The sequence below is a fragment of the Ahaetulla prasina genome, chromosome 3 (genome assembly GCF_028640845.1).
Source record: "Ahaetulla prasina isolate Xishuangbanna chromosome 3, ASM2864084v1, whole genome shotgun sequence".
NCBI classification, from domain to species: domain Eukaryota; kingdom Metazoa; phylum Chordata; class Lepidosauria; order Squamata; family Colubridae; genus Ahaetulla; species Ahaetulla prasina.
The window spans coordinates 178,312,761-178,339,373 of NC_080541.1; the positions used below are offsets into that span (position 1 = coordinate 178,312,761).

Genomic DNA, 26,613 nt, shown 5'->3' on the forward strand with positions numbered 1-26,613 from the left:
CTCCTCCTTCTCTTCTCCCTCCTCCTGGCCCTCGCCTCGTGATGCTCTGACCCGGAAGAGAAAAAAAGGAAATGGCGTGAACCGCCCGTGTTTGCTTTTTAATCGCTGACCTCGGATTTCGTTGCCATGCAGGTGAAGTGGCCGCGCCGGGTTTGGTTTTCTTGTGGGGGGAAGGGGAGGGGGAGAGTGGACGGGAACGCCGGCGTTCTTTAAAGACCCAGCTCTCCTAGAGGTTGCAAGATTGAATAGAGTTTGGGGTTGCTTTAAAAAAAAATAGTAATTTAAAAGATCCGATCCGAAAACGATCTAGGCTCCGGGAGCGCGGTAATCCGCGGTTTCTTTTTATTACCCTGCATTTTTTCAACACACACTGATCATATGTTACATTCTGAGCCACTGGGCTTCGCCAGCCTGGTCCTAAATATTTTATTTTATTTATTTATTTGTCAAGTATGTATTAGGTAATATATAGAAGTATAAGCATGAATTGAATACATAAAATGAATATAATTAAAGGGAATATTAGGACAGGGACGGTAGGCACGCTGGTGCTCTTAATGCACCTCCCTTACAGACCTCTTAGGAATGGGGTGAAGTCAACAGTAGACAATCTTAGGTTAAAATTTTGGGGGTTTTGGGATAAAACCCCAGAGTCAGGTAATGCATTCCAGGCATTGACCACTCTATAGGTGAAGTCATATTTTCTGCAATTGAGTTTGGAGCTGTTCACTTTAAGTTTGTATTTATTGTGTGCTCCTGCTGCGTTGTTTTGGTTGAAGCTGAAGTAGTCATTGACAGGTAGGACATTGTAGCAGATAATTTTAGAGCTACACTTAGGTCATACTGAAGATGGCGTAGTTCTAAGTTTTCAAGGGTCAGAATTTCAACTGGTGGCATAAGGTATTTTGTTGTGAGCGGAGGAGTAGAGGATTCTTCTTGTGAAATATTTCTGGACACATTCAATTGTATTAATGTCCGATATGTAGTGTGGGTTCCAGACAGATGAGCTGTATTCGAGAATTGGTCTAGCAAATGTTTTGTATACTCTGGTTAGTAGTGTGATATTACTGGAGAAGAAGTTACGCAAGATTAGGTTTACAACTCTTAATGCCTTTTTGGGGATGTTGTTACAGTGGGCTCTGGCACTTAGATCATTAGATATGAGCACTCCAAGGTCCTTGACAGAGTGAGGGTCATCTACAAGGTCGTGTCCTCTCAGCTTGTATTTTGTGTTCTGGTTCTTTTTGCCAATGTGTAAGAGCATTTGTTGGTTGAGATTTGGAGTTGCCAATTGTTTGACCATTCCGACACAAAGTCAAGGTCTTTTTGAAGGGTAGCAGTATTGTCGGTGGTGTTAAATATTTTTACATTATTGGTGAAGAGAACACAGTTGCTTATAATATGATAACAAAGGTCATTTATATATAGTATGAAGAATGTTGGTCCTAGAATGCTGCCTTGGGGGACACCACTATTAACAGGTGCAGGATTTGATAGGGTGCTCCCTATTTTAACCATTTGTTGTCTGTTTGACAGGAATACAGCTATCCAGTTATGTAGGGGTCCGGAGATGCTATAGGATTTTAATTTTAGAAGTAGTTTGTTATGTACCACTGAATCAAAGGCTTTACAGAAGTCTATGTAAATTGCATCTATTGCTTTGCCCTGATCAAGATTTGTAGTCCATATGTTTTTGCAGTGTAGGAATTGTAGATTACAGGATAATTTTTTCTGAAACCAAATGGTTTTATTAGAGAGTAGGTTGTTTGTTTCTAGGTGGAGGGTAATGGATTGTTTCATTAACAGTGTCGATCAGAAATGATGTAGGAACTTCCTGTAGCAGCAGATTGAGGTGGGGGTTGGCAGAGGATTTGGGAGCTAGAACAACACACTGAGGTCCAATCGTGCAAAGAGCACAACGCTGATCAGAACTGGCAACCACAATGAACCTTGAAAGAGATCTGACAGTATAGCTGTGAAAGCTATTGGTTCAGAAAACTGAAGCAATATGTCTGTCTATTGGTTTGCTGCTACCCTGTTGGCTGTGCTTTTGCTCGATTTAGTTAGTTAGTACATTGACCTTTTGGGTGATTTATTTTATAATCTTAGCCGACCTTGTAATTAGTCTTTTGCCAGTGTTGCCTGAATGGATCTAGGTTGCATTCCCTAACAGCAGATGAAAGTAAGAATCCCACACAGACTAGAATAGTCAGTGTCTCTTTGCATTTCTACTATCAGGCAGAAGATATCGAAGCATAGCCAGCTGAACAAATAGGTTTAAAATAGTTCCTATGCTTGGGCTGTCAGACTTTTAAACACAACCACAATCACTGCACACACATGTGGAAACGTATGACTAGTTTTTCTTTTTCTTTTTTCTCCCTAATCACTTGCATAGGGATTATTCTTTATACTATTTATGTTGTTTGTATTTTTTTGTCATGGATTGCATCATTGAGGCATGGATTGCATCAATTTCATTGTATACATGATGTTCAATAATAAAGGCTATATACTATAATAATTTTCCATAAATCCTTTGTGTGGCAATAGACAGCTTTAAGAATTTCTAGCCTGGTTTGTTGATATATCACTGATTGGTTTGCAGTTAATTCTTAACAGCTATTATCAGATTGAAGAAAATTACAACAGGATTTGCTGACCGAATCCTAGAACATGTCTTTTGAAATAGTCAATATAAAGAGCTATTTTAAGTCAGACATTTTGAATCTGTATGCCATCTGGGATGACTGAATATTAATACATACATTTTAGGTAACTGCAGGTACAAGCAATGCTCAATTAACGATAGCAGGATTTTGACAGCTGATGAGTTATGTAAAATGCGGGAAGAACTGCCCAAGAAAAATGACTGCAACTAAAATAATGTTAAACCCCCAATTTCAAATTGTGCTTAAAATATATTTTACTGTATTTGAGACATTTTTAATAAATACAAAATTATATACGTTCTGTAAACTGACCTAGGGGTACCTCTCCACACTCCACAATCCGGGTTGCAGAAATTTAGAGTACCACTAGATGGCACCCATTAATTACAGGAGTTATTTAATATAATCAGAAAAAGGCCTAGGGGTAGGGGCCACAATTGTCTGGTTGCAATGGAGTTATCTCTATTGCTTTTTAATGTGTAATAAAATAAAAAAGGAAAATAACGACACAAGAACAAATGATAATACAAGGAAGAAAAAAGAGAAGCCAAAAAATAAAGTACAAAGAAAAATACCATATTTTTCAGACTATAAGATGCACCAGTGTATAAGACACACCAAGATAAAAAAGATTTTGCTCTCCGTGCCCCAGGAGCACTCTGCAGGCCTCCCAAACCTCTGTGCACCCTGCTTTTCTCAAAAACAGGCCCATTTTTCACAAAAATGGGACAAGCGGGGCAGGGCTTTAGGAGGCCAAAAATGGCTTTATTCGGTGTATAAGACGCACCAATATTTCCACCCACTTTTGTGGGGGGGGGTGAAGTGTGTCTTATACTCCGAAAAATATAGTAATTAAACGTTAATGCATAGTAGAAAGTACATAGAAATACATAGAACGATAAAACATGCGAGAGTGTCTGGTCTTAAAGAATAAATTAAACTTTGACCCCATAGAAAAGCAGTTCATATATAGAAAATATAAGTATGTCTTCCATCCAGGATGTTGAGGGGTGCATTCTTTCTACTATAGTAGGACAATCATCATAATGCCAATAGAAGAAAATATTTATAGTTCAAGGTTTCACTCAGCGTCCTTGGTGCTCTCTGAGCTTGTTGTTTTCTTCCAGACATGTCATTATCCAACTAGGTAATATCATCTGGATTAGAAGGGAAGGGAGTGAGGTTTAATTTCTGCTTATAAACAGAGATTGACACCAAGATTAATATTAGACCAACAATCAAGTAGTAAACAATGGCCTAGTCAAGGAACCACCAAGAACACTCCCACTAACACTGATAGGACAAGCCACTCATATATAAATAGAGAGTAAATCCCACTCCCATTGACCACTGATGATATTACCTAGTTGGGTAAGGAAATATTTGCAAGAAAATAAGCTCATAGAACACTAAGAACCCCACAATTATCTTAATTGCTGCCCATACAATATTTCTTATAAGTTATATAGGGTTCAAATTTTCACAGTATAAATCACCGACACATTTACATCTTTGACCTTTGTTTTTCCCAACATCCTATTCACAACCTTACAAACCCAACATATGCCAATGTGAGGGCAAGTCCAAAACACCTGAGAGTTCCTTCTGGCATATGACATTTCCAAAATACAAAATTTGAAAGCCAATCATTATTGTATATCCCCTGAAGTGCCCAATAGTCTCAAAAACTGTTTGTTGAATTTATCTCAAGATCATGCAATAGTAATTCAACGTTCTTTAAAATCCTAGCTGATTTGTTGAAATAGAATATCCTACCTTATTTCAAATTTTAATGGCAGTTCATTCAGATGGATCTGCCAATTCAATTTTTTCTAATTTGAATAAATTTAACTGTAATTAAGGTAATTAAAACATATTCTAAGTAGAATAATGAATATGATGCAAAATATGTAATAAAGATATATTTTATTGCTTATATTATGAGCAGTTTTGCATAGTCTATTTGTTTTTGCAAAGTCTCAAACATTTTGAAAAACTGTCCAACTATCAAATCTAAATTATTAATGAAATGTTTGTCCTTTTTCAATTCAGAAATATGATTTGCAGGCATTTTAAAGTTTGTTTTCCTTATAAAGTCTCGTGAAAATTTAGATAAAACCTGATTTTTGCAGCATATTCCAAAAATTTCTATAGTTTTATATATAGGAAAAGCAACTGTTTGTAAAACTAGAGTCATGTAACAAATTAAGTACCGGTTATTTAATAATAATTTTCTAATTGTGCCCATAATGGCCTTTGAAGTAATTCTTTTGATTTCTAGGAAATAATAGATGTTAAAATATAAGCCCAATAGTATAGATGAAAATCACGAAAATTAATCTTTTTATGAATGTCTTAACATCTTAGTTCATTCACAGCTTTGTCATCTTACAATGTCCATTTGCTATAATTCTTTTTACATAGAACTGTCCTCAAATACCACTGAAAACTTTAGTATGTTTACTGCACAGTCCTATTACTGCCAATGACATTTTTGCTGTGGGAGCTGCACTAACTCATGATACATTTCAAAATGAAAATTCAAGGGTCAATAAGCCCTCCCTCCCAGTGGGTATTTTTCATGAGGCTTCCCTTTTTGGAAAAAGGATATCTCCTACTTGTGGTTTTTGGTAATTTGTAAAAAGCTTGGTTGTTCCAGAAAGTTTTGGACTTAAATGCTGCATTATTTCCAGTGCCAGGAATATTATTCTGGGGAAATCTTAAAAAGATAATCAATCACTGGGTTTGCAAGTATTTGGAAATAAAGTGATGACCAGAAGTCAGCATAGATTTATTAAAAACAGGTTATGCCAGACAAATATTATTGCTTTCTTTGACAATGTGATTAGATTAGTAGACCAGGATAATGCTGTGAATGAAGTAGACTTCAGTACAGCATTATATAAAGTAGTCCATAGCCTTCTTTTTGATAAACTGGGAAGTTATGGGATGGATGGTCCAACTACCAGATGGATTCACAGTTAGCAGAACCACTATAACCCAACATGTGATCCATAGTGGACTATATCTCCATGGAGGGAGGTATGCAGTGGGGTACCTCGGGGTTATCTCCTGGATCCCATACTGGTCAATGTCTTCATAAATGACTTAAATGGAGGTATAGAGGAGATGCTCCTAAAATTTGTGGATGACACAAACCTGTGGGATACTGCTGACAGAAGACAGTCTCAAGGTTCCAAAGGATCTCGATAGACCTGAATATTGGCCCTATTCAACAACATGTTTTCAGTGATGAGAAATATAAGATTCTGCAACTAAGGCAGGAAAAACCAGATGCACAAGTACAAGATAGGCGATATCCGGCTTAATAATAGTACTTATGAGGAGAATCTGGGTGTCCCTAGAGTATTGATTAAGTATAAACATAAGAAAAGACAAATTTGTGTGAATCTCTCTCTTGCCAGGACTGTCACCTGCTCATTGAGTAGTGAGTCTAGGACAGGGGTCTCCAAACTTGGTCCCTTTAAGACTTGTGGACTTCAACTCCCAGAGTTCCTCAGCCAGTTTTTCTGGCTGAGGGACTCTGGGAGTTGAAGTCCACAAGTCTTAAAGGGACCAAAGTTGGAGACCCCTTGTCTAGAAGAACCCCCAAAATGTACGTCATGTCCAGAGTCAAAAATGGCATCTTACCAGACCCTGGGAGACTAAAAGCCACTCTGCCATGAGAGTGTTCAGTTGAAGTCAGTTGCTTCCTATTCAGATTCTGGAAGCATCCCCTGCTCAGCAAGAAGATGGAGATGTATACCTTGCCTCATACCAGTAAATGACCTTAGCTAGCAGTTTCATGTAAATGTTAAAGAGGAGAGGAGATAGATCTAAGCCCTAAGGAACCTTGCATTGCAATGACTGAAATTGGCCACAGAGAAATGAGAACTGCTGCTAAACAGTGCCTCCCACTCCTAGCTTCCTAAGCTGGCTCCAAAGGACACCATGTTTGATGGCATTGAAAGTCCCTGAGAGATGAGAAGGACCAGGATAGTTGTACCTCCCTGTCCTGAGACCAGAGGCCAGTACCAATTCCATCTCAGTACTGTAGTCTGGCTGAATCAAATTGAAAGGGTCCAGATAACCTGCTTTATCCAGGACCCTTTATAGCTGAGTGCCAACCACCCTCTCAACAACCTTCCCTAAAAGACAAAGTTGGAAACTGATTGAAAGTTATCTAAAACTACTGAGTTCAAGGATAATCTTCTGAGAAGAGAGTACCACCCACCTCTTTCCAGTCAAGTCAGTAACCATAAGCCTGGGGAACTTTAATGCCAACCTGAATGCAGTCCAGTGGCACAGGCAGGGATGCTGTTATGCTGCAGGTAGAAAAGTAAGTGAGCAGCAATTCCTAATGACCCCTACATCCTAATCTCTAATAGAGTGCCTCAGTTATGGTAATTTCTGAAACAGAATCCCTAGTGATCACCAAATCACAGATTTATTCATTACAGCTTCCAAAGTGGCTGAAAGCTTTACAGCAGAACCAGGTTTGAAATGAAGAGGAATTTCCTAACTTTGACAGTTGTAAATCAGTAGTACAACTTGTTTCTAAAGTTGGTTTGAAAAAAATTGGTCAGTTATTTGGGATGGAACAGGTGGTCCTTGCTTAATGACGTTTCTTTAATGACCATTTGAAGTTACGACAGTGTTGAAAAATAGTGACTGATCGTCACATTTAATACTGTCACAGTGCCCCAATGGTCATGGGATTGCACTCCTTATGACAGTTGCAGTAACCTGCAATCACCTGATCGCCATTTGAAAACTTCCCAGTTTGGTTTCCAACAAGCAAAGTCACTGGGGAAGGTTTCAAGTCATGATCATGTGATCTGTCACTTAACAACTATGGATGATTCATTTAACCACCATGGCAAAAATGATTGTAAAATTGAGTGTGGTCACATGATGCCTTACTTAACAACTACATTCTTAACAACAAATTAGGCAATCCCTATTGTGATCATAAGTTGAGGACTATCTGTACGAGGATTGTTTTATGGGCAGGAGATTGAACTAGAAAACCTCTTACCCTTCCAAACCTATCATTTGGTGATTTATAAATAAATGGTTTTTAAAAGTTGAGTCCATCAACTCTGATTTTTCCTTTGCTCACGAAACATTAAAAAACGTCAGGTCTTTAAAAATAATTGAGTTCCATTTTAACAGATACTGTAAGAGATCAGTATCATAATTTTGTTATATGATTTTGGGTGAGTTATATAATTATTCAAGAAATGCTTAACTTTATTTTTCATTTTTTATAGTCTGATTTTATTTTTTTTAATAAACTCTAATAGTTGCCTTGAGTTTCATAGAATTCCTAGTTCTATGTTCAATATGTTTATTTAAAAATGTGAATTTTTATGAACATTTTAATAATGGCTTCTTTTAAGTATCTGCCTTTATTCAACTTATTCTTGCTTTTCTTAACCTCAGAATTGTGCATATTTGGCCACATTCCTACCAATTCCAGACCTAAAAAAATTTGTCTGAACTTTTCCTTGTTTCTAATATGGCCATGTGGATGGTTATTTGCAAGCTTAAAATAGTCTGCAAAATCTGAGCATAACCAGCTGTTTCATTGTCTCTCTCTTTCTCTCCTTCTCCCTCTGTCCTTCTGAAAAATACTCGTGATACAATCATCTATTGTTTGTGATGAAATTCAAAATCTGAAATTGCCTAAGGGAGTGGGATTGCATTCCACCTTCTCCCAGATAATCTACAGACTCTGTTCCTCTTCTTGCTTTGTCTTGAACTACTCTGTTGCAACTGAGGACAGTTCTCTGGCATCTATGCAGATTTTCTTTCTTCTACGGTGTCTACTTCTTAGACAGCAACTTAGGTGGGCAAGTTTAGTACTTGCTTTGCCACCTCGTTAATTTTCTCAGAGTCTGGACCTGAACTTGATTCTGCTGCTTTATAGTCATTGTGTCTACTACAGCTATGTCCCTGATTTCTACAGAAGACTTTGAAGAATTGCTTGCAGTCAGGAATAGCAGATCCATCTTTGTTAATCCTCTTTCATTTCTGATTTGTCTTCCATGTGTGTTCTGCTAGATCATCTCTATGTAGCACAGCAGGCTCCCACTTTCCATTTAAAATGTAGCTTTACCTGCACTTTCTGTATAGCTTAGGCAAACAGCATTTGCACTTGTGATGCCTAAGCCAAATGTTGGTCATTAAGGAATATGGCCTTTACAATGGAAATCATGATTTCAGTTTCCCCCCCCCCCCCCGGGCCCTTACTGAATATCCATTTACTATTGCAATTATTTACTGCTTGGTGAAAGAGTATCCACGCTCTCTTATTGGAAAATTCTTCATTTCATTTAGATTTGACCTCTTCACTTGGGTCTTCACTTGGAGATAGTCTTGAAAAACTCAATTTTTTTTGCAGTTGAAGCCATTGAAGGCTTACCACTTCAATAGGTTGGGTCGTATTTGAAATATTGCAGCTGGCTTTTGACATAGTGTTGTGGTTCGCCATGCAGCAAATTATTGTGGCTTACAGAATGAAAAGATGGCAGTTCCAAGTTGCTTCTTCCAGAAATCCTCTGGGTCTTTGTACCCTGATATCCATCTGCCAATACTCTTTCAAGACAATTTGATATGTCTAAATCTCTTAATAAGTGGACAAATACTAGATTTGGGGATTTAATTTAGCAGGATATTAATATTTTTAAATCTAGTCCCCCTCTGGGGAAGTTGCTCCACCATAGAAATAATATCTAAACAACTATTCCTGTTTCAGTGTACTAAGTAAATTATTGTCCTGCTTGGAAAATCTTTTGAGCTTTTACATGGATAAGTGTTGCCACCTAACAATTTTGACCTCCCCTAGCCTTTGCTTTCTTTTCTTAGAGTTACATACTAACTCTACATTAATTCATCTTACTTGGCAACTCCTCAGGCTGGCAGAATTAGGTCTTCATAAATCTTATTCCAGAACATAGTCCCACTCTGAATGATCTTTTTCCCATTCTAAATAAGTTTTCACAATTCAGTGATCTTGCCATACATCTTCATTTTTAATATTTTGTTTTATCCCGCCTTTCTTAAATCTGAAAAAGTGAAGACTCTTTTCCAGCAAGTTCATCACTGCTTGCTAGGAAGATTACATGACAGACAGCACTTATCTTGAAAATACTGTGACCCTGATTACAAGTGCTTTTGAAATACATTCCTTGTGCATTAGAAGACATATTTCAAAACGCAAATACTGACTGGGTTCATACTGTTTACAGTTTGCTTAGTTACAGCTTAATATTTTCTGTTCACACAACTACTGAATAGGACTGTCAGTGAGTCAATGGTGGGTAAGAGGAGGAGCTGCTATGGGACAGCGATGACAGTTGCTCTTTAAAAATATGATTTAAATTGACTTGGAACTATTGTAGCTTATGTATCATGATTTCTGGGAATTAACATAAACCAAATGCTCATGGCTACTTGAATAATGTATGATATATCTAGTGATATACTGAATCAAATCTCCGTGTTTCCCTTTCCTACACATGGACCAAATATATCAGTTGCTATTCCAACCATCTTATTTATTGTACCTTGCCCTCCCTGACCTGGGACGAAAAAGTACATCACATGTTTTATAGTGTATCCTGAATATCATTAGTATGTGATTGTTTATAGTATTGGCTAAATTAAAGAAAGAACATTAAAAGATGTCATATTCTGGTGTGTGTAGTTAAGATGAACAGTTGAGTAAACTTCAGGCATAGTAATTTGGAAAACCCCAAAAGATGCTGAAAATAGATAAATCACTAGTTGATTTTTATTTTTATCTTTAGCTCTCAGGATTTTAACAGAAATGCTGCAAATTACTTCATTTTTTTCAAAACAAATTTACTTCTAATGTAAGACATAATAATAAAGCTTAAGAACAATTTTACTTATAGAAAGTATTGATGCAGATCTAATCAATCAGTCTCACATTATATTATCAAACAGAAAAATACAGAGTATAAGATTACACAGTTGCAAATGGAGGTGAAAATGTTCTAACATCAATCACCTCAGTGTGGAGAGTACATTTAGAAGCAAAAAAAAACCAATATTAAATTAATTTCAACATTGCTACACATAGCTTACAGATTGCTGGTCTTTATAAAACTAAAGTTCCTTATTAATTACTGCTTGGGGGTAAGTGCTAAGACAGCTACTCAGCCTGTAACGTTTTATTGCTGAGTAATTTATTACTTCATATTACTGAATTCCTGCTGTTTTTGCAATTGAATGTGATTGTGATAATTTGACCATGAATAACCGTTGAATTATAGAAAGGTACCTTACCAATTTGGGGGGGAGGGGCTGTGTGTTTGTGTTTATATGTGGGTATGTCTCTTTCAGTCAGTGTTCACTCTTGGCAAATACCTGGAGTAGTCAATGGTTGATGAAGATGGACAAAGGTAGCACAGTGGCAAAATTAATTTGATTGGAAAAAGATCAACAATTACATTTATCAATGATTGGAAACCCTTTATAAGCCTTTTTTTATGACAACAAAGAAAAATGAGCTTGGGTTTTAAAGATTTGAACATTAGAAAAGGTAGCTTATGGAAAGGAAATTATAATGGTGGAGAGGGAGAGGGAGTAAAATATAAATATATTTATAACTGCTGTCAAAAAGATCAAAAGCTGTTTCCTTAACAACTTTTCTTTTTTCTTTCTTACACTATTCTTCATTATTTCTTTTGTTTCTTTTCTAATTTTATAGTGTTAAAAATTAATTATTTCACAAGAATTAATTAAGAAAAAATTATTTCACAAGAATTTTTTTAAAAGAATTTTTTTAAAAAAAGAGGAATGCTGTTTCAGTGGGCAGGTTTCATAATTTTTAATTCATAAAAATTAAATTATTATTATAATTATAATAATAATTATAATTATAATTATTATTATTATTATTATTATTATTATTATTATTATTATTATTATTATTATTATTATTATTATTATTATTATTATTATAACAGAAAAAGTTTTTATGAGTCCCATTAGCTGACACTATTTAATGGGACCCAGAATATGCTTACTTTGTTATAATATAAAACAGACAGAAATTGTTAGAGTAGGTGATCCCTCAAATAACCAGGTCAGTGATTGCTAACCTTCTCTGGACCAAGTACGCAATTCACATGCATGCGCCCGAACCCCCAAAATGCAGTGTGCCCCGTGCATGTGCCCTGCCCCCACACATGCACACGCCCCCGCATATGGTCTGCCCCCGTACTTGCACGCACATACACATGTGGGCCCCATGCATGCACCCTGCACCCACACACAACCACGTGTGGTCCCCTTGCACGTGCACCACTGCCCACACATGCACACGTGCCCCACACATGCACCCCCCACCCGCACATGTGCGGCAGAGACCCAAAGACCAGCTAGCCAGTGGGAGGTGCACATGCATGCGTGGCAGAGCTGAACTGGGGTGATGGTTCGCATACCCACAGAAAGGGCACTGCGTGCCACAGGTTCGCCATCATAGGCTTGAACTGTATCTGGAAACATTACTGATAACATGAGATCCAAAAGCTATTCAAAACTATTAGATATAATTGGTCTGGTCTTAGAGATTTAAATTCAATCATGGTAGCCAGGTAGCTTCTAACAATCTATTTATATTCCATGGATTGCCATTTCTTCCTTCTGTCAATTGTTCTATTTAGGTCTATTGGAACACAATTCCAATAAACAAAGAAAACAAAGTAAGAACTGAAGAGTTCTGCCATCTCCTCAGCACCTATTATTATTTTGTCTTCCATTTTCTCCCATCACTTCTCCCTTTTCTTCCTTTTACTACTACAGTAATATAGCCAAAAAAGCTCTTTTTGTTGTTTTAAGTTTTCATGGGGAAGCTAGCTGTCATGACGTATCTGTAGCTGAAAACAACAGACGGATTATTGTTTTAAAATACATTCAATCGTATTGTATGTCGTTTCCAGAGAGAGGAAAAGCAGCTTGAGCTATCCCTGGAGGGTCTTATCAGTCAAGTGGCTGACCTGAAGAACTCCTTGGTCAGTTTCATTTACAAGCTGGAGAATGAATATGACCGTCTCACTTGGTAAGGTTTCATAGCCAGCTGGTACTGATGATAGGGGACAGTATTTCATGTAACATTTCACCTTATTTAGGATATCTGTCAACATACATTGAACTCAATATGCTGCAATTCAAAACTTAATCCTTACTAGTTCCCAGTTTATTTGGAGAATGAAGCAAATTTTCTGATTTCAGGATGTAACAGCCTATTATGTTTTTAGCAAAGCCTTCAGTCCCTTCCTGGACATAACTGTTTCAACTCCTACCCTCAAAACGATGCTATGCACACCAGAACAACTAGACACAAGAACAGTTTTTTCCTGAACACCATCACTCTGCTAATCAAATAATTCCCTTAAAACGGTCAAACTATTTACTAAGTCTGCACTATTACTAATCTCATCGTTCCCATCAACCATCTCCTTCCACTTACAACTGTTACAATCAACTGTATGATTGTATCTTTGTTGCTTATATCCTTACGATTTATATTGATATTATTTCCTGATTGCTTATTTATTTATTTATTTTATTTATTCGAATTTTTATACTGCCCTATCTCCCGAAGGACTCAGGGCGGTGTACAGCCAAATAAAAAGCATAAGAATAATACAAATAAAAACAACAATTAAAAAACTTATTAATTAGGTCAAAATTAAAATATCACTAAAATAGTATAAAACCCCATTAAAACTAAATTTAAAACTAAAAACGCTAGGCTAGCCCTGCGCAAATAAATAGATGTGTCTTAAGCTCGCGGCAGAAGGTTCGGAGGTCGGGAAGTTGGCGCAGCCCTGGGGGAAGCTCGTTCCAGAGGGTGGGAGCCCCCACCGAGAAAGCCCTTCCTCTGGGTGTCGCCAGTCGGCACTGCCTGGCGGACGGCACCCTAAGGAGTCCCTCTCTGTGAGAGCGTACGGGTCGGTGGGAGGCAATCGGTGGCAGTAGGCGGTCCCGTAAGTAACCCGGCCCTATGCCATGGAGCGCTTTAAAGATAGTAACCAAAACCTTGAAGCGCACCCGAAAGGCCACAGGTAGCCAGTGCAGTCTGCGCAGGATTGGTGTAACATGGGAGCCACGAGGGGCTCCCTCTATCACCCGCGCAGCTGCATTCTGAACCAACTGCAGCCTCCGGATGCCCTTCAAGGGGAGCCCCATGTAGAGAGCATTGCAGTAATCCAAGCGAGATGTCACGAACACATGAGTGACCGTGCATAAGGCATCCCGGTCTAGGAAGGGGCGCAACTGGTGGACCAGGCGGACCTGGTGAAAAGCTCTCCTGGAGACGGCCGTCAAATGATCTTCAAAAGAGAGCCGTCCATCCAGGAGAACGCCCAAGTTGCGCACCCTTTCCATTGGGGCCAATAACTCGCCCCCAACAGCCAGCTGTGGGTGCAGCTGACTGTACCTGGGTGCCGGCATCCACAGCCACTCCGTCTTGGAGGGATTGAGCTTGAGCCTGTTTCTCCCCATCCAGACCCGTACGGCTTCCAGACACCAGGATAGCACTTCGATAGCTTCGTTGGGGTGGCCCGGGGTGGAAAAGTACAGCTGAGTGTCCGCGTACAGATGGTACCTCACCCCAAAGCCACTGATGATCTCACCCAGCGGCTTCATATAGATGTTGAACAGGAGGGGCGAGAGAATTGACCCCTGTGGCACCCCACAAGTGAGGTGCCTCGGGGCCGACCTCTGCCCCCCTGCCAACATCGTCTGCGACCAATCGGAGAGATAGGAGGAGAACCACCGATAAACGGTGCCTCCCACTCCCAATCCCTCCAATCGGTGCAGCAGGATACCATGGTCGATGTATCAAAAGCCGCTGAGAGGTCTAATAGGACCAGGGCAGAGGAATAACCCCTATCCCTGGCCCTCCAGAGATCATCAACCAACGCGACCAAAGCCGTCTCCGTGCTATATCCGGGTCGAAAGCCAGACTGGAACGGGTCTAGATAGACAGTTTTATCCAGATACCGGAGAAGTTGACATGCCACCACACTCTCTACAACCTTCGCCACAAAGCGAAGGTTGGAGACCGGACGATAATTACCTAAAACAGCCGGGTCCAGGGAAGGCTTCTTGAGGAGGGGTCTCACTACCGCCTCTTTCAAAGCGGCAGGGACAACCCTCTCCAACAATGAAGCATTTATAATCCCCCGGAGCCAGCCTCGTGTCACTTCCTATGTGGCCAGCACCAACCAGGAGGGGCACGGGTCCCACCACAGTAAACATGTGGTGGCATTCAACCTCCCCAGTAACCTGTCCATGTCCTCGGGAGCCACAGGATCAAATCCATCCCAAACAGTCTCAACAAGACGTGTCTCCGACATCTCACCTGGATCCACCCAACTTTGATCCAAACCATCCCGAAGCTGAGCGATTTTATCGTATAGATAACCACTAAACTCCTTGGCACGTCCCTGCAACGGGTCATCCCGCATCCCCTGTTGAAGAAGGGAGAGGGTCACCCGAAACAGGGCGGCCGGGCGGTTATCTGCCGACGCAATGAGGGAGGAGACGTAAAAACGCCTCGCTTCCCTCAGTGCCACTAGATAGGTCCTACTAAAGGACCTAACTAGTGTCCGATCAGCTTCTGAACGGCTAGATCTCCAGGCACTCTCTAGGCGTCTTCTCCGGCGTTTCATCTCCCTCAGCTTCTCAGAGAACCAAGGAGCTGGTTGAGACCTACGCCGGGTCAGAGGCCGCAAAGGCACAACACGGTCAAGAGCCCCAGCCGCGACCAGTTCCCAAGCCGCGACTAGTTCTTTAGCCGTGTCGTGGGCAAGATCCTCAGGGAATGGCCCAAGCTCCGTCAGGAACCTCTCTGGATCCATCAGGCGCCTGGGACGGAACCACCGTATTGGTCCTGTCTCCCTGCGGTGGTGAGTGGCGGTCTGAAAGTCCAGGCGGAGGAGAGAGTGATCTGACCATGACAACGGCTCAATGACTACATCTCCCAAAACCAGATCACTCATCCACTGTCCAGAGATGAAAATCAAATCCAGTGTGCCTCCCCCGATGTGCGTAGGGCCATCCACTACTTGCGTCAGGTGCAAGGCCTGGAGGCCATGAACTCCCGAGCCGACGTCGATGACATGCCGGTAGATGGCAGGTTAAAGTCCCCCATGACCATAAGTCTAGGGGTCTCAACCGCCACCCCAGCAAGCACCTCCAACAGCTCGGGCAGGGCTGTGGTCACGCAGCAAGGAGCCAGGTACGTGACTAACAAGCCCAACTGACACCTATGGCCCCACTTCACAAAGAGAGATTCACAACCGGCAATCTGAGGAACAGTGGTCTCCCTCGGCTCTAAACTCTCCTTTATCACAACCGCCACCCCCCCACCCCTACCTTGGGCCCTCGGTTGATGGAATGCCCGGAAACCCGGTGGGCACATTTCTCCAAGGGGCACCCCCCCTTCTGTGCCCAACCAGGTCTCCGTAATGCCCATAAGGTCCGCGGAGCCCCCCTGTATAAGATCACAAATAAGGGGGGCTTTGTTTACCACGGACCGTGCATTGCACAACATCAACCAAAGGTCCAAGCTCTGAGGATCCTGACCATCCGGGGAACAGGAGAGGTCTGAGGGGTCAGAGCACGTGATCGCTTTCAAACATCGAGCACGCGCTCCCAAAAATCGATATGACCCCCCACCTCCGCCATACCTGCCCCTCCCACTTACCGTCTCAATACAACCACCCTCATCAATAGGAACATAGTCCTCCCCCCTGACCTCCGAACCTAATAAAGAGCCGCCGCGAGCACATGTAGGGACTAGCCCCCCACCGACGGCTTACCCCCATTACCCGACCTTACCCTCCCACCCCTTAAAAATTCCCTATCTAAAAAACCCCACAGGTTCTTTTTTTTCGCATGCCACCTCTGTGGGTCCCAAACCCCGTCATAGAGGCCGGCCCTCGGTAATGTGGAGGGCCATTCCTGCGAGGCGGGGGCACCTCGCAGGTGCAAGAGTTCACAAGAGGAGTATCGCATAGCAACTGAAGATAAAACCGGCGATAAAGGGGTCCATCTCCGAATGGCAAAAATTATGACAAAATGATGGTAGTCCAGAATGATGGTAGTCCTGAATACGGGCAGGCATAGAATGATGACAAATGATGGTTGTCCAGAATGATGGTAGTCCCGAATGAGGGCAGGCATTTGTAGACTATGACTATCATTAAGTGTTGTATCATTAAGTGTTAAATTTGTACCCTATGACTATCATTAAGTGTTGTAAGTGTTGTACCTTGATGAAGGTATCTTTTCTTTTATGTACATTGAGAGCATATGCACCAAGACAAATTCCTTCTGTGTCCAATCACACTTGGCCAATAAAAAAATCTATTATCTATTATCTTTGTGTGAGTTTCATGAAATTGAGTGGCAGTTATTCTGGAATAAATATAAAGGTTCAGGCTGTAAACAAACGATCCCTGTAACAACTATTCTTTGTTTTGGAACATTTTTTTAAATATAACAATATAAAATCAGTATACTTGCTCAGAATTCACTGGGCTTTGAACAAGTTATCATTTTTAATTTTTTGACCTAACAAGATGGTCAAAGTTAGATTTGTTTGGCTCTACGCAGTATTCACATTAAGATCTGTCTTTCTATTAAGATCTTTTTGAAAATTCCCTGGCTGTCAAAGGTTCATTTATCTGACACACAGAAGAAGGCATTCTCCTGTGTTGCAACAAGAAAAGCATAAAAAGAACTCCCCCAGAAGCAGTGTTTGGTACACGTGTCTCTTTAAAAAATAGGCAAGACACATTTCTTCACCAAAATTATCATTGGCAATAGCAATAGCAATAGCACTTAGACTTATATACTGCTTCATGATGCTTTCACAGCCCTCTCTAAGCGGTTTACAGAGTTAGCATATTACCCCCAACAATCTGGGTCCTCAATGCTTTCATTGGTTTTAATTTGCCTTTGAGTTTCTAAGTTTTGTGTTTTGAATTTAATTGTTAGCTGCCTTGAATGTGTAGAAACCAGAATATATATTGTATAACTAAATATTCCTTATAGGGAAATCTGTACATGACATCTGTTAGAATTAGAGTGGTTATGCTCAATGAGTTCTATTTCTTTGTTACAGCATTCTGATCTAATTCCCTCAAATGTATCCATAGATGTTCTTTTGATATAATTCACGTATTTCTATTTCCATCTTTCTGCCTTAGGCCCTCTGTGCTAGATAGTTTTGCTCTGCTCTCAGGGCAACTTAATACTTTGAACAAAGTGCTGAAGCATGAGAAGACTCCACTGTTGCGCAATCAGGTTATTATCCCTTTAGTATTATCGCCAGATCGGGATGAAGAGATAATGGTAAGAATTTGACCTCAGTTTGTACCTTTTCTTGACCACAATAATTATATTTTAGTTCTAGGAGAAAATAAGATATAGGTAGTCCTTGATTTACAACGACAATTGAGCCAAAAACATTCCCTTGCTAAGCAAGACAGTTGTTCAGTAAGTTTTGCCTTTTCTTGTCACAGCTGAATCACTGCAGTTAAGTTAGTTACATGGTGGTTAAGTGAATCTGGCTTTCCCATTGACTTTGCTTGTAAGAAAGTTGCAGAAAGTGATCACATGATCCCAGACACTGCATCCATCACATAAACACATTCTGGTTGCTAAGCATCCAAATTTCGATCATGTGTCTGGGGATGTATGAAGTGTGAAAATGGTCATATCACTTTTTTCAGTGCACTTAGCTTCAAACAGTCAAATCAAATGGCTATAAGTCAAGGACTATGTGTACTGAACAATGAATCTTTTATCAGTGAAGAAAAAGTTGAGTGAATAATGCAAAGCTTGCAAACTTTCACAAAGACAAATATATAGGCGTAGGAAACCAAGAGAATTTTTCTTGTTCCTACAAACTAAAGTATTTGATTAATAGAAATAGGCGTTATGGATACTACTCTGTATGACAATAGAATAAAAAGACATAAATATGTTATTATTGAATAGTAATAGTATGAAAAGTTTATTTTTGATCAGTGACAAGCTAAGTAGCTAAATATAATGCATAAAAGCCGGCTTAAATACCATAAAATTACTATATAAACTGCCAATTAAACTTTACAAGTGTAAGAATTAAGCAAAAGAGAACAATATATAATAAAGCAAAAGTGAGTAAATAGAATAAAATTTAGATAAAAGAATAAAAGGACTTCTTGGTAACATTATTCCAGGATTAGGACATCTGAAGACTTATTTTAGCAATAGCTACCAATAAGAATTTGGCAACTCTGTAATAGGAGTTTCCCACCCTGAAAATTTGATCTCTACTCGGAGGTTGTATTGGTATGCCGGCACATAGACGGAACAATGAAGAAATTCATGTCCCAGGTTCATTATGGCAAGAAGAACAATTTCTTTCGTTGCATGGGATTTTATGAACCATCCGTCCAATTTTGCTAAAGATAGAACATGAAGGCTTTACAGTATGCTGTGCAAACCAGATTGAACGGATAGTTTGCAGATCTAAATGCAACTTTATATTTCAGAACCCACTCTTGTAGATTGCCCATAGCACTCAATTCTGTCTGACAAGGAATATCATAATAATAGTAGATTTTAGACAGCAGTTAAAGAAATGCTTTGCAAAGCTTAAGAATAAGCTCTTACAGCTAAAAAGAAAGCATTAAAATTACAGGATTGGATTTTAAACTGGAAGCAATTATCACATGCTATATAGCTCAAGGTTCAGTTGCACAACAAAATTGTATATAGGGAATAGTTACCTTAAAATAGAGGCCAGCATATGTTTATAGGTGAAGTCAAGCCATTTTGTCATTATATGGAGTCAGATAATAGAAAAAGATATATGCATCCTTGTGTGTGTGTGCATATACACATTCATGTGGTAAGTCTGTGAGTCTATGGGTGAATGCATGGGAGAAAGAGACATTAAATCCAGATCTTTACTAAATTAGCTCAGTTACTACAGAATATAAGTTTTCCTGTAACATGTTTAAAAATTGCTTTTATATGTATTGCTTTACCTTTTAAATATCAAATATTTATTTGGTCAAAGACCATTACAGTTAAAACTCCTCAAAGAGTATCTAGTTAAAAGTTCTAGAATAAAATAATGACAAATAAATCAAATCTAATTCTCATAATTTGGCAGTTGCACTTAAGAGCATGGCCAAGCTATAATATCCTATTATTATACATATACTATATAATATATTATATTATATTATATTATATTATATTATATTATATTATATTATATTATATTATATTATATTATATTATATTATATTATATTATATTAATGGACACTATATTTGTTAAACAAGTTAAAGATGGAGTACTTGCTTTTGAAGCTTATAAACGTGAATGGGGGAAGTGTCATAGGAAATAGGCCGGTTTAGCTCTGCCTGGTAAGGCCTGTTATTAAGAACACAAAGCCTGCAATTACTGCAGGTTCGAGCCCGGCCCAAGGTTGACTCAGCCTTCCATTCTTTATAAGGTAGGTAAAATGAGGACCCAGATTGTTGGGGGGGCAATAAGTTGACTTTGTAAATATATACAAATAGAATGAGACTATTGCCCTATACATTGTAAGCCGCCCTGAGTCTTCGGAGAAGGGCGGGGTATAAATGTAAACAAAAAAAAAAAAATAGTCTCAAGTAATTGCTTTAATTCAGAACGGTAAGCGCCTGCCACAAAGAAGAGGGAGTCAGTTTATTTTCCAAAGACCAGAAAGCAAAACAAGAAACAATGGATGGAAATTAATCAAGGGGAGAAGCAACCTGGAATTAAGGAGAAATTTCCTAAGAGTGACAACAATTAACTGGTGGAACAGCTTGCCTTCAAAAGTTGTTGGTGCTTCTTCGCTAGAAGCTTTTAAGGAAAGACTGGACAGCTACTTGTCTGAAATGGTATAGGGTCTCCTACATGAGCAGGGGGCTGGGCTATAAGACCTTGAAGGTCCCTTCCAGCTCTATTCTGATTGATTGCTTCTTAATCCTTAAATTGTGAAAGCCTATACTTATTAGGTACTAAAACATAACAAGCTGATAATATCAAAAGATTTGGTGCATTAATTGTATTTTATTTATTTATTTATTTATTATTTAAATTTTTATACCGCCCTTCTCCCGAAGGACTCAGGGCGGTTTACAGGCAGATAAAATAAACAGTACTATTACAAAATAAATACTATTAAAATACCACTAAAAAACTTATTCAATTTGGCCACAATTAAAATTTAGCAAATAATAAAACCCATTAAAAACCCATTAAAAACCCATTAAAAACCCCTTAAAAACCCACGAATTTAAAAACTAATCCAGTCCTGCGCAGATGAATAAATGTGTTTTAAGCTCGCGACGGAAGGTTCGGAGGTCCGGAAGTTGACGAAGTCCTGGGGGGAGTTCGTTCCAGAGGGTGGGAGCCCCCACAGAGAAGGCCCTTCCCCTGGGTGTCGCCAAACGACACTGTCTCGCTGACGGCACCCTGAGGAGTCCCTCTCTGTGAGAGCGCACGGGTCGGTGAGAGGTATCCGGTAGCAGTAGGCGGTCCCGTAAGTAACCCGGCCCTATGCCATGGAGCGCTTTGAAGATGTTCACCAAAACCTTGAAGCGCACCCGGATTGATGATTATACTGGTTTATTTATCAAGTTCCGGCGAATCTTTAGTACTACTGCGTAGAATCAATCTACCTGCACTGTGACTATGATCCATTCATCTTTAAGCAACCACTAAAGATAAATGATGTCAGAATGGCCAATATACCTATTAATTATCAGGAAAATAAATGTTGTTTGTATGTCTCTATAAAAAGAGCAGCAAAGGAGGATGTATCCAGAGGTTCCCCTTCTCCAGAATCACAGGGACACTCTTTCAGCCAACCATATCCCCTTTATATTTGCCATCCAAGACGGCTGTGGGGAGCATATGACATCGTGCAAGCAAAAGACTTTCTGATGATTCACTATCTCTAACTGGCTAAGATAACTGGCAGGAGTGACAGTATATCTAATAGAATCTGGAGCCAGAAACAATGGATGTTCTCTAAGTCTGCTTACTTTTCTATCCTTTGTTTCAGCGTTTGTTTTTCCTGGTCATAGTCCAACTCGAGTATTGAGGATGGAGAAAAGCCTAGTTTAGGAAGGTTGGATTCAACAGCTTTGATCCATGAAGAGCAGAATTTATCTTGGAGGATTAATGGTGCAAGGCCTTGAGGAAAGAAGCCATTTAGATCTAGTGTAGTACGCTTTACATAGAAAGCTTCAATAGCATAGGTGGAAATGGATTGGACTCCAACCAAACTCACTGCAGTCTAATTTTTTCGTATATGCTTTCAGTTTTTTTATTATGAGATGAGCATTGGAAAGGTACTTTTTACTTACATTCTGCCTACTCTTCTATATGTGAAAGTCAGTAAACTAGGCCAGTAAAGCACAATTAATTAGTCCCTGAAATAGGGAAACTGAATGAGCATTATTGCCCTATATCTTTTAGCATTTAATCTGGTCCTGTGATTAGTTGCATTGCAATGCAATAAACTAGACTCTATGTTTAATGACTTGCTTTTGACACCTCTAGGACAGGTTTCAAAATATTATTGCCCAATGAGTTCTTCATATTATGCAACTCATATCAGATAGTCCTGAAACATGGAGCTGATCAGAGAATGCTCATTCATTCCTTATATTTTGGCCAATATTTTTTTCAGGATGAATCAAAATTCATCATATAGAAGTACAATGTAATTAATAATACATTGATGTATATACTGTATATAGCAGTTTGATATTACTGTCCAGGTTTCGAGCTTTTCCTTCGTAATAATGGCTGACTTGAAGATGGTGAAGACACTAACTCATTGAAATTGATTTTCATGGAAGCAAGAGACATTAAATCCAGATCTTTACTAAATTACAGAATATAAGTCTTTAATCAATTAAAACATTGATTCTTTTCCTCCTCAAAATACAAAATTTAAAAATTGCTTTTATATGTATTGCTTATCTTTTAAATATCAAATATTTATTACAGTCAAAGACCAGTACAATTAAAACCTCTCAAAGAGTATCCAGTTAAAAGTTCTAGAATAAAATAATGACAAACAACAAATCAAATCTACGTTGAAATCTTTATTTGGCAGCCTATCAGTTGCACGCAAACAAGAACATGGCCAAGCTATAATGTAATATATTACACACAGAGACTATAATCTATCATTATATTATAATATATCCTCCCTCCTCACTTTTTCCCTTTACATTTATTTTGGCCATGGGCCACTTCCCTTGCATGTGGACTCTGGCAAATTTTTTTTCTTTGCAACTGGAGACTAAAATAATGGCAACCCATTGGACAGCAGGGCCACCCAGGGGAAAAATGCCCCCTCCCCAACCAGAAAACTGCAACCAGGAAAACTACAAGGAAGCCAGGGCCAATGGATACCATATTTGTTAAAACAAGTTAAGGATGGAGGGCCTGCTTCTGAAGCTGGGCTATGTACAGGTGACAGAATTATAAACATGAATGGAGAAAGTGTCATAGGAAAGACATATTCTCAAGTAATTGCTTTAATTCAGAACAGTATTTGAGGGGCTACCACAAAGAAAAGAGTCGACTTATTTTCCAAAGCTTATTTCCAAAATGAACATGGAGCTGAACAGAGGATGCTCATTCATTCCCTATATTTCAGTCAATATTATTTTCAGGATGAATCAAAACTCATTGTACAGTAGTACAATGTACATTGATGTATGCTGTTTATGGCAGTTTGATATTATAGTTCAGGTTTCAAGCTGTTCCTTCATAACAGCTGACTTGCAGATGGTGAAGATGCTAACTCTTAGAAATTCATTTTAATTGCTTCATTTTATTATAATAAGAGAGAAAGATTAAAAACTTGCAGAAGTAGATGTTCTGAAGGTACATTTCCAATAACCTGAGACCTATGAGTTTAGCTTTGTATTGTCTGATTTTGTTGCAAGATATGAGTTCTAATAGACTGAATATTGCAGCGGCAGACAGAAGGACGAGTACCAGTGTTCAGCCATGAAGTTGTACCTGATCATCTGCGAACTAAGCCTGATCCTGAGGTAGAGGAGCAAGAGAAGCAGCTAAGCACAGATGCAGCTCGTATTGGCACTGATGTGGCACAGGTAGGACAATGACTGATTAATAGGATCAGGAAGAAAAAAACAAACTTGGAACCTGAGGGAGCACAAACATAGCACTTGTCTTTAGCCCTATAAAACGACAGGGTCTTTTCCTGTGATTGTTTGGTTATCCTCTGCAGTTGCTTCATGATCCAGGAGGGGGAAAAATGTGTCGGCTTTACGTGTCGTACCCCAAAGCACATTTTTTTAATAAAATCTAAAATATTGAATACTGAATAAACACGCTTAGAATCTAAAATCTTTTCTTGATAAATGTATATATGGATAGGCATGGTTTTGCACCACCACAATTTTGCTACCCTCACTAATTTTAATTCTCTCTCAGGAATTGCTGTTTGGTAATATGCAAATGAATTGCAGCTCTATTACATGTTAAACAAGATGTACTTAATGTGCTGTTGTTGCTTTAATCTACATTGGCTTCCAGGTCTCAAGATAATATAATATATATGTACTGCGTGTACTTTTCCCATAATAGCTCTTTAATGTAGGATGGACTGAGAGATAGTCACTGGTCTCAAATCCTACTGCACCACATTTCCTTGCAGCAAAGGTTGCTTGAAATCATCACATTCCACTATCCTTGTTAGCAGCTGTACGCCTCTCTTTATGTCAGTATATATCTGTTTTGTGGACAGATATGTATGTCTGTATATGCGAATTGCTCGTTTACATAGGTTCATATACACTCTAATAGGCATAATTTTTCCCACTCCCGGGCCTTATTTGGCACCAGTGAGTTCTCAGATCCAAAATGATGCCTATCTCTGATTTTGTCCAGGCAGTGTGAGGTTTCAAACTGTCTCCAGCTTCCAGAATATCTGGGTATAAGCTTTAATGAGTTTCATCTCCATGAAGCCAGGCAACCTGAAACACTTGTAAATTCTGACATTATATGGTTTTTATGATTGCAGAAACAGATTCAAAGCCTAAACAAAATGTGTTCGAACTTGCTAGAGAAAATCAACAAAGAAGATCGAGAATCTGAAAGTGGAGGTATGATTCTAGATAAGGAGGAGAACCAAATAAATTTAGTGGGGACAACACTATTGAGAGACAGAAATCCCAGAAGCAGAGGTTAAAGTATGGTAAGAAGTAAAACCTACACCTCTGGAAAATTTGGAGACCAGTATGAATGCTTTTCTACCCTATAGGTTTACGCCAGAACAAGCAGACATTCAACCCTGCTGATACCAATGCCCTAGTTGCAGCTGTAGCCTTTGGAAAAGGATTGTCCAACAGACGTCCACCAGGAGTGGGAAGTTCTGTTCCAACCAGTCAGCAAGCTGCCAATGCCATCATAGCTGGTGCTTCTACCATGCAACAAGTACAAATGTCAGGCGCACCAAATCAGCCGCAGCCTATGCTTGGAGGAGTGCAGATGCCACAAGCAGGGCAACCAGGTAAAAAGAATCACAGAGACAAATATGTAGTGCTACTGTTAGGGCAATAGGAAGTGTTGTCCCACAAAAATTAGACATTTTGTATAAACAGACAGGCTTTAGGAAAGGACAGCTATTTGGGACAAGATATGCAATACCTGTTTCTTCCACATCATTTTAGGAAGGGATATGGCAGCATATCATTTATATTAACATTAGCCTGGTGTCTGTGAGCCTGGAAATGAGATAGGATTGTATTAAATATAGGAATGTCCATTATACTGAGAATAAGTGGCTAGTAATCTAAATCAGGGAAAGGCTACCCTCAATATGTCCAGCTGGATGGTATTTTCAAAATGCTTTTACTTACCATAGAAAAATATGATAGTGGGGAAGTTAAGTCTTTTTTCTTATTCATCAGATTTCTTGTTTAGTGCATAAAATGCCTGAGAAACTTGCACAAAGTGATGTTAGAGTTTGAGTGAATGATTAAATGTACTTCCCTCAAAAATATGTACAAGGAAGAGCTAGAAACATATTGCCCCCTAAATTGGTCAGATTCTTATTACATTACTAACCCCAGCTTTTTTCATCTCTCCAGGTAAGATGCCCAGTGGCATAAAAACGAATATCAAATCTGCTTCAATGCATCCCTATCAAAGATGAGTGGGAAGTATTCTGGTGTATTGCTGGTCCTGGATTTCATTTCCAAGTCAACACTTCTTCAAGTTGTTCTCAGCAATTAAACTTGGAGTCTTCTCTGAAGATCACTTGGATCATTTATTAATACAACTGCATTGATCCAGGATACAAGAATATAGACGTGTATTTTTCATTCCAAATGATAGAGGCAATTTTGAGATAAGAGACCAGTTCAGATAGCTAAATCAAGATGGTAAACAACTTTCTTTTTTACTAATGTAAGCAACCTGATTCTTTGAGGTGGTGCACCTGTTTTGGAATTGCCTGTTGGTGACTGAGATTATATGAGACACGCAAGTTATAACATTTTTTTAAAAAAATAATAAAGTTCAAGTGCTCTTTCTCATGTAGGGTTTTTTGGTGGCTCATGGGAAAATTGGTGGCTTTGTCTTGGCTGGTTTTCATACAGTGCTTAAAACCTGTACCATTAGATAGGCCAACATATAATCTATTTTGACTTCTGTTTGAGATTCTTCTGTTCAACTCCTTTTTTCATTGACTGGGGGAGGGGTAACATTCTAGCTCTTGGTTTATTGTTATAGAAATTTGGTCAAATAATCAACTACTGGGCAGGCACAATGGATAAAAAATGCTCAAATTTTATTAATATGACCATATGAA

General features: G+C 39.1%; 1 protein-coding gene across 1 annotated transcript; it reads left to right on the forward strand.

The window, feature by feature from the left end:
- Positions 1 to 14: 14 nt before the first annotated feature.
- MED8 (mediator complex subunit 8) lies at positions 15 to 26,334 on the forward strand. The gene is made up of 7 exons (XM_058174321.1): positions 15 to 132; positions 12,647 to 12,765; positions 17,930 to 18,074; positions 23,750 to 23,890; positions 24,823 to 24,904; positions 25,063 to 25,311; positions 25,892 to 26,334. The coding sequence occupies exons 1-7, from the start codon at positions 127 to 129 to the stop codon at positions 25,954 to 25,956; spliced, it is 807 nt and encodes a 268-aa protein (XP_058030304.1). The 5' UTR covers positions 15 to 126; the 3' UTR covers positions 25,957 to 26,334.
- The last annotated feature ends 279 nt before the right edge of the window (positions 26,335 to 26,613 follow it).